The following is a 9,349-nucleotide window of genomic DNA, read 5'->3' as shown; positions in this document are numbered from 1 at the left end:
AGGATGGGGCAGGGAGGTATATGGGAGGACAGGATGGGCAGGGAGGTATATGGGGGGCAGGATGGGGCAGGGAGGTGGACATGGAGTTGATAAGATGGGGTAGGAAGGTAGACATGGGGCTGCTGTTGAACTAAATGGTCCAGGAGAGAGAAGATGAAGCCTGGACAAAGGCAGGCAGCATAAACAGAGAGGAAAGACTTGGAAGGAAGAGTTGCCTTTTGCTTGTCTTTTTATGTTTTATTTTACATACATTGGTGTTTTCCCTGCATGTATGTCTGTATGAGGGTGTCTGGAACTTGAGTTACAGACAGTTGTGATCGTCATGACCTGTCATGTGGGTGCTGGGAATTGAATCTGGGTCCTCTGGAAGAGTAGCCAGTGCTCTTAACCAATAAGCCATCTTTGCAGCCCCTTTTGTTTTGTTTGTTTGTGACAAGGTCTCAAGTAGTCCAGGCTGGCTCTGAACTTGCTATGTAGCGGAGGATGACCTTCATGATCTTGGTCCTCCTGCCTCCACCTCCCAAGCAGGTGTGTGTTGCTGTGCCCAGTTTAAGCTGGTGCTGGGGGTGGAACCCAAGGCTTTCTCCATAAGGGGCCACCACATGTGACATTAGAAACCATGTTCGAAGGGTGATTCCACAGGACTCAGCGATGGGGACTGGTGGAGGCAAGAGAATGCTTAGCCTTTCCCAGGGTAGAGTTCGTCTCCTAACACACAGTCACAAAGGGGGTCTTTGCAGAACTGGCAGGCCTCCGCTTTCTCCTGGTGGGCAGTGGGTGTCTCCCACTCCCAGGGAATACTGTAGCAGACGCAGCAGCAATGCAGGACCAGGTCAGCTTGCACAGGGTGGGATGGAGGGGACTCTGAGGCACACTGTGGGTGTGGAGAGGTCAGAGGCTGCCTGGTACCACCTCAGACGGCAGGTTCCTCCCTGCTGGGAGCCTGAGAAACCCAACCCTGGGCCACAGGCAGCCATAGAGTCCAGAACACCAACAGCCTTTCCAAATTACAGGGCCAAGCTGTGGGCATCCGGGAAGCTGTCCCCGCAGAGGGCCACAGGCAAATTGCTTTAAAAATAGACCTGGGTGGCTGAGGAGCTGCTGAGCCAGCCGGCAGGGTGGATGGAGACACTGTCACAGGATGAGAGAGGTTCGCAGCATATCCTGGCTCTGCCCAGGCTGGAGTCTGAGACCTCACAGAGATCCAGGAACTTGGCAGCTGCTGAGGTGTGGTGAAAAACTGGGAGCTCAGCAGTCACAAGCCAGGGGACCTCTTGAAACTCCAGAAGGTGTCCCTGCCTTCTTGGCAGGGAGGACAAAGACCTGTGGCTCTTGGAGAGACTCTGCAGCACAATACAGACTAAGACCCCAACGCTCATGAGCATTTAATAGCTGGGACAATTAAGAACTCAAACCCAAGGCCATTGTCCTCTGGAAGGGAAGATGAAAAAATTCCATTCATTGTTCTAGATGCTCGTATAATTAATAGGACTTTAATGTGCCCCAAAACCGAGGTGGCTAGTTGGTATATATCCTAAGCTGGGCCTGGAGCTGGGAACTTTATGGATATATTTCTTTTTAATTCCTGTCCAGAATTCTCAGGTACATGTTATTTTCATCTTTATAAAAAGATTTTCACGGGGCTGGAAAGATGGCTCAGCGGTTAAGAAGACAGGTTGTTATCCTCAGAGGTCCTGAGTTCAATTCCCAGCAACCACATGGTGGCTTACAACCATCTGTAATGAGATCTGGTGTCCCCTTCTGCAGACAGAACACTGTATAACATAATAAATAAAAAAAATTAGAAAAAAAAGACTTTCAGGGCTGGAGAGATGGCTCAGGGGTTAAAAGCACTGGCTGCTCTTCCAGAGGTCCTGAGTTTAATCCCCAGCAACTGGTTCCATGGTGGCTCACAGCCATCTATAGTGGAATCTGATGTGGGATTCCTCTCTGTAGACTGCGAATATGTTTTATTGCCATTGGTTAATGAAGAAGCTGTTTTCGGCCAATGGCTTAACAGAGTAAAGCTAGGTGGAAAATCCAAACAGAAATGTAGAGAGAAAGAAGGCAGAGTCAGAGAGATGCTATGTAGCTTCCGAAGGAAACAGATGCCTGGAAACTTTACTGGTAAACCACAAGACTCGAGGTAAAATATAAAATAATGGAAATGGGTTGATCTAGTTAGCAATATGCTTAAGTGATTGGCCAAGCAGTGTTGTGATTAATATAGTTTGTGTGTGATTATTTCATGTCTGGGTAGCCGGGAACGGGTGGCCTCCACTTACACTCTTCTGACATAAAGGTGTACATGCAGATAGAATACTCATACACATAAAATAAAAAAATCTTTAAAAACAATGAAAAAATAAAAAAATATTTTCCTCCTAGATTTAAAAATACTTTATAAATTATGTCTATGTGCATGTCTGTGTGTGAGTGATTACAGGTGCCCTCAAGGTCAGAGTATCGGAGTTACAGGCAGTTGTGTGTAGCTCAGCCAGGTGCTGGAACTGAACTCAGGTCCTCTGCAAGAGCAGGATGTGCTCTTAACTGGATCCATCTACCTAGCCCCTTTTTCATCTTATAATCGAGGAAACAGAAGTCCAGAAAGGTCAAAGGCTTTAATCAAGACCGCCCATAAGCTAACGAGGATACCAGGACACAATGGAACCCTATTAAGTTCTCGACCCCGCAGCCTTTGCTGCCCCCAAGGCTAGAAGACCTAGTAGAAGCAGGGCACTGGCTCTGGCACACTCTGCTGTTCCTATCTGCTAGTGTGAACTAGACAGTTCTGCTGCCATGTGTGGTACAAATGAAACAGGGGATACTGAGATACTGAGGCTTTTAGAGGTTAAGAAACAGATCTGGGGGCTGGAGAGATGACTCAGTGGTTAAGAGTACTGGCTGCTCTTTCAGAGAACACGGGTTCAATTCCCAGCACCCACATGGCAGCTCACAACTGTCTGTAACTCTAGTTCCGGGGAATTTATTATCCTGTTTTGCATGTATGTGATTGAAATACATACATGTAAACAAAACAACCATGGATAGAAAATAAAAATAAATTAATTTTAAAAAAACAGACAGGTTTATGATCACTCAGCCAAAAATGATGGGACCAGGACTACCTGTCTTCGAGGAAATGACGAAACAGGCAGTGTTTTGAGGTGGGGCACTGTGGTTCCCTTGGAGCAGCAATTCGGAGGCAGAAGGTTGTTTGCTCTGAAGATAGGAGTTGGAAGAGTGGGTTTCTACACTGAGCCCCATGTTGGGAGCAAACATCAGAACAGGCTCCTCGGTATTGTTTTGAGGGTGTCAGTATAAAGAGATGGGAGGCTCCAGACTCTCTGTAATCTGTCCATATTTAGGATGATGACTTTTTCAGTTATGGTTGTTATTTTGAGGTAATATGTTGTAATCCAAGGCTAATCTGAAGCGTGCTAGGTCCTGGCCTCAGACTCACGGTCCTCCTTGCCTTGGCTTCTCAAGTGCTGGGATCATAGGTATGAGCCATCAGGCCCAGCTTCATCTATTATTTAACTACCCCTTCTATTTGCCTGAATTAGTGGTTCTCAGCACCCCTTGATATGCTGGGTCCTATCTACGGGGTTTCAGACTCAGCGGGGCTGAGTGGGTGTAGAATTTTCTTCGTTTAGCATGGAGCCTAGTGTGGTCTACAGTGTGGGAAGTCATAGACCATGGCTGCTCTGAACTCCAGCCTTTTTCCTTTAGTAAATTTTTGAGATAGGATCTACTAAGTTACCCAGATAGACTTTGAACTTTCTGCCCTCCTGTTTCAGTCTCCTGTGTAACTGAATTTCATTTAAAAATATTTATTTCTGGGGGCTGGAGAGATGGTTCAGTGGTTAAGAGCATTGCCTGCTCTTCCAAAGGTCCTGAGTTCAATTCCCAGCAACCACATGGTGGCTCACAACCATCTATAATGAAGTCTGGTGCCCTCTTCTGGCCTGCAGGCATATACACAGACAGAATATTGTATACATAATAAATAAATATTAAAAAAAAAATAAAAATATTTATTTCTGCGTGAGTGCTCTGCCTGCATGTTTGTTCGACAGAGGTGGCATTGGATCTGATGATATGGTCAACCACGATGTGGGTGTTGGGAATTGAACTCAGGACCTCTGGAAAAGCAGCCAGTGCTGTTAACCAGGAGGAGTGGCTTAAACAGCTCTTGTTTGTTGTTTGTAGTTTGTGTGTCTGGAGACAAGGCCTCACCATGTAGCCCAGACTGGCCTCAGACTTCCCTGAGTGCTGGGTTACCAACACACACACACTATGCTAGGCTGGCTTCAGTTCAGATTACTATTATCATTATTATGGCTTATTTATTTATTTTTTTAAAGTCAGGGTCTCTCTATGTAGCTCTAGCTTCCTAGAACTCACTATGTAGCTCAGGTTGGCCTCGAATTCACAGAGCTCTGACACGTGAATGTCAAGCAAATGGAAGGACATGCAAGTACATGTTCATGTGTGTGGATGTGAATGAGAGGGCACGCAGGTGCGTGTTCATGTGTGCGTGTTCACGTGTGTGGATGTGAATGAGAGGGCAAGCAGGTGCGTGTTCATGTGTGCGTGTTCACGTGTGTGTGTTCATGTGTGTGGATGTGAATGGGAGGGCATGCAGGTGCGTGTTCATGTGTGCGTGTTCACGTGTGCGTGTTCACGTGTGTGTGTTTATGTGTATGGACGTGAATGGGAGGGCACGCAGGTGCTCATTCATGTGTGTGTGTGCCCGTGAAAGGCAGAGGTAGGTGGCTGTTAGATGTCCTCCTCTATTGCTCTCCGAATTCTTGTTTGAGACAAAGTCTCTCACTGAGCCTGAAGCTCTGTTTCACCTGTCTCCTAGTCTATTCTCCTCCGTGCACGTGCCCTACGTTTACAGGACCTGCCACCACCCAGTTTTTACGGGTCCTCTTGCCCATGTGGCTGGCAGCTCCAGCAGCCCCCAGGCTCTGCATTTGTGAGAAGCTGTCAGGACACTGCTGCCTAAGGACCACTCTGTGTGAACTGCTTGTTGACTGCAATCAGGGCAGCCAAAAGGCCAGGAGCTGCACCCTGCTGAGGGTTTTGTGGGCAGATGCCCTGGGAGTCTCAGGCTGCAGATGACTCCGCCTGTCCCCTCAGAAGCTTCCTCCCTCCTGGGCCCTGGCACACCTTACCTTGGGTGGTGTCCTCCATCTTGATGGGCACAAGGGGACTCTGGGGTGCGGAATCCCCACTCAGGGAGTAGCTGTGCTCAGCCTGGATGCCTGGAGCAGGGGAGTCCAGTTCCATGTCCAGCAGAGGGCTCTTCTCGTCCAGCGCAGGGTCATCAAAGAAGCTGCTGAACAGGTCATTGGAGAAGTCCTCCATGTTCTCCACAAAGTGGTCCAGGTGCTCTGGAAAGTGCTGGGGAGGGAGGAGGAACCTCAGTTTGGCTCATAGAAGGAGTGTAGGTACTTGTGTGAAGTCGCTTTTTCCCTCCTGACCAACTTCACCAACTCCAACTCTCATTGTTTGTTCTTCTCTTTAAATGTTTTGTTGCTGGGCATGATGATACACCCTTTCATCCCAGCACTCAGGAGGCAGAGGTAGGTAGATCTCTGTGAGTTTGAGGCCAGCCTGGTCTACATAATGAGTTCCAGAACACAAGAGAGAGAACCTGTCAAAAATATTGTTTTGCTATCATTATAGTGTGTGTGTATGTGTACAGGCATGCCACAGCACATGTGTGGATGTCACAGTATAACTTTGTGGGGTTGTTTCTGTCCTCCCATCTTTATGTGGGATTGGATTGGAGAAGTCAGTTCTGGCAGGGGAGACAAGTGTGTCTTCACTCACTGAACAATCTCACCAACTCCCTCACTTTTAAAACTTGGGCTCATTTATTTAAAAAATTAGGGTCTGGAGAGATGGTTGAGCAATTAAAAGCACTGGCTGCTCTTGCAGAGGACCCAGGATTAGTTCCCAGCCCCACATTTATCCAGGCCCTTGATCCGGCCAGCTGTTTACTCGGTCTGTGTAAGCTGCAGGCACCGACTCACTAATGGTCATGAAATTAATCTAGTGGCTCATGACCAAAATTTAAAACATATACTTGGAAAAATTTTCCTTGACACACCATAATTGTACATATCTATGGGGCAGACTTTGACATTCATCACGTGTGCCAATGGTTGGGTACATGGGGCATATCCATCACCTGAAACATGTAGCCTTTTGTGTGGTGCACTGGAAATGCTGTCTGCTAGCTATTTTATGTATATAATTAATTGTTGTCAACCACAGTACCCCACCGTGTCACAAAACATTAGTTCCCACTGCTTTGTCACTGCCTTCCTATCCCCATGGCCCACTGTCCCCAGCCCCTGTTTTCCCTGCCAGTCCCAGCCCCTGGCAACCACTATTCTACTTTCTGCCTCCACCAATCAACTCCTTAAGCTTCTACATAGAGATGAAAGCATGACTTTTATTTCCATCTGGGGTGTTGTGTATGCTAAGCAAGGGCTTTATGACATCCAAATTATATAAACCGGCCCCTGTCCATGTGGGCATTTATGAGCAGAATTTAAGTAAAATAGAATAGAATAAAATACAAAATAAGTAGAAAATATCAGAATGCATCACATACTGAAGCATACACATACTGAAGTAAAAAACCTGGTGAAATATTAATCTCAGATATGTTTATACTTGATAAAGATGCCAAGTCCCTTTCTCAGAAATAAAAGGACAAAAACTCTGATAGTGACGGCGGGAAAGTCAATTAACCCGTGTTTTAGCCTCTTCTGTGTATAGTGGGGCTGATGATACTTTCCACTTGCTATGCTTACTGTGGGGTTAAGCCCCATATAAGTAAAGGTTGATAGCGGCTCCTTAAACTGCCACAAAGTCAACAAACGTCATATCATTAATAGACACTCCAGGGCCAACACACAATAGGTGCCCCCCCCCCAGGAGCCGTGGAGGCGCACATAGTGTGACTATTGTTCATGAGTGCTGCTGCTGGTCGCTGATGAGATTGAGTGGGGTTGCTTCAGGCTCTGTATGGTAGCCTGGTCAAAGGGCTGGCACTGTGGAACTAGCTCCAAGTCCAGAGTCGTTAACTTCCTGTGTCCTGAACTGCTAGGATCCTATCCCCAGGAGGCTGGGATGGGCAATGCCTTCTGTTTCAGGATAAGGCTCAGCACCTTATGAAAGGTCTTCAAAGAGCAGGGAACGAGCAGGCGCTGCAACCGTGTAGGCTAGTTTCCATTACTTGCTGATTTTTTTTTTAAACTTTTCTGTGTCTCAGTTTCCTCATTCAGACCCCATAGCATTGCCATGGGGAGCAAGTGTTGGTCACGTGCTTCGTACACGCCTCATACAATTAATTAGGAGACTGAAATGAGTGAGCTTACCGGAAGCGCTCAGAGCAGCACTTGGTGGGTAGTAAGTGCTCCGCGCTTGTAGTTATTACTGTGAAAACAGCAGCCGCTAAACTCTTGGCATGAGCTTGGAGTCTGCAGAGGGAGGTGGTTTGAGTTTCCCCTCTCACCAAGTGTGCTGAGAAAGGCCATGATTTTAGCTCAGAGACGCCATTGGTTTATTCTGGGGTCCTGCTTCTGTTCTCCCAGGATCCGTCACCATTATTTTATATTTTTGTTTTTATTTAAGCCTTCCAAAGTGCCTTCGTATATTCCCCCACCTTCTCTTTAACCTAAGATGACCTTGAACTTCCGATCCTCTCGCCTCCACGAGGTTATGGGGATGGAGCCCAAGGCCTAGGCAGCCACGCACGCCCCAGGCTGGTGCCGGCACCATTCATTTAAGCAGCGCCTTTCCCCAAGGAGCAAAGGTATTGCTTTGTATTTGACCTAATCAAATACAGGGAATCTGGGGCCCTGGAGCCAGACACAACCAGGAAGAGTCCACGGTCCCTCACTGTCCAGACCTTCTCTGGTCACCGCACACCTCTCCCTAAACAGGGAAACAGCTTACTGCTGCCAGACTGAGTATGCCCGCCCAGAGACAGGTTTACCTGCTAGACACTCGCTCACTAGGGGCGCAGGGGCAGAGCAAAGTCACTAGTGCATCACCTGTTCAGGAGCGCCTGGGGGGTGCGGTACAAAGAGCTCGGGAGCTGAACAAGTCTCTTTAACAATGAGAATCTAGACAGAAACGCTGTATGCTCCTCACTAACAACCATCTTCGGCAGCCAGCACTGAGCGGTCCACATTCACGGCAGAACCAGGCCAGCCCAGCTGGGGGCGCTTCCTTCCAGTCGAACTTTGTGTGTGGGGGCCTCTCTCCAAGACCGCGGTGGGGCCCAGGGGAGAGGGTTGCGCAGAGCTGGAAGAGCCGTGAGTCAGCGGCTACAGTATTTCTCCAGCAGCTGCTCTGCAGGCGATAAGGCTTTGCCAAGCTCCTTCCCGGGGGCCTGGGAGAGGAGAGTAGGGTGGTCCCTGAAGTTTCCAGTTTCAGGAAGATGAACAAGAATGACCCCTTTTGAGGATGTCTAAAGGAACGTGCTAAGGGGCCTCGGTTGGCCGGGTATTATGAGGCGCCCCCACCCCACCTGCTAGAAACAGCAGCCAAAGCTCAGCAGGCTGGAGCTTCCCGAGTGGTGGGAGCCAAGTGGAAGAGGAGGGCGGCCAAGGGGCAGGGAGGGTGGGGTGGAGGACGCTCCGCGCTCGGTCTTCCTTGCCCAGGGTTCCTGGAGTGCTGGGTGGATGGATGGTGGTCGTGTCATATCGCACCTGGATTTATCTGCCTCTCCTGGGAGCATTGCCACCAGTAGCTGCTCACTGAATACTGTAACCTCTTTCTATCTGATGTCTGGCCTCTCGGACATGCAGATCAGCTATGGTTTGAGACAGCAGGAAACTGAGAAAGGGGTCTATGTCCCCTCAACCCATTTTACTACTGAGAAAGGGGTCTATGTCCCCTCAACCCATTTTACTACTGAGAAAGGGGTCTATGTCCCCTCAACCCATTTTACTACTGAGAAAGCTGAGGTCCATAGAGTGCAAGTCCTTAACCCACAGTCACACAGTGAGTAGTCAATATTCCGGGCGGGGTTCTCCGCAGTTCTGGGATTGCACTGACGGAAGGAGTCCCTCTTGTGTTCTCAACTCACCTCCCTCCATCCCCCGTAAAGCTCTCCCTAGAGACCTCAGACCTCCTCAGCTCTGGCTCTGGTCGCTAGCTCCTGCGATCCAGCCCCTTCCCTGCCTCTTGCTCACACAGACACACAAAAATCAGATTTAGGCTGTCTGATGGAAATTGGGGGTGGAGCTGGGGAAGAAAGGCCAGTGGCGAGGAGTTCATAGAGAATCTCACGCCAGCGCTTGGGGGGGGGGGGGGG

At 48.7% G+C, this 9,349-nt stretch overlaps 1 protein-coding gene across 2 annotated transcripts in view; it reads right to left on the bottom strand.

Annotated features, from left to right (window-relative positions):
* Creb3l1 (cAMP responsive element binding protein 3 like 1) overlaps positions 1-9,349 on the bottom strand; it is a 41,767-nt gene that overhangs the window by 14,653 nt on the left and 17,765 nt on the right. For both annotated transcript variants that reach the window (XM_050124305.1, XM_050124304.1), the window contains exon 2: positions 5,184-5,412. In XM_050124305.1, coding sequence (XP_049980262.1) covers positions 5,184-5,412 — 229 coding nt within the window. The remainder of the gene's footprint in view (positions 1-5,183; positions 5,413-9,349) is intronic.

Source organism: Alexandromys fortis, unplaced genomic scaffold (genome assembly GCF_014885135.2).
Source record: "Alexandromys fortis isolate MF-2015 unplaced genomic scaffold, M_Fortis_MF-2015_v1.1 scaffold_222, whole genome shotgun sequence".
NCBI lineage: Eukaryota > Metazoa > Chordata > Mammalia > Rodentia > Cricetidae > Alexandromys > Alexandromys fortis.
The sequence above is the reverse complement of the archived record's forward strand: the minus strand, read 5'-3'. Positions and strand labels throughout refer to the sequence as shown.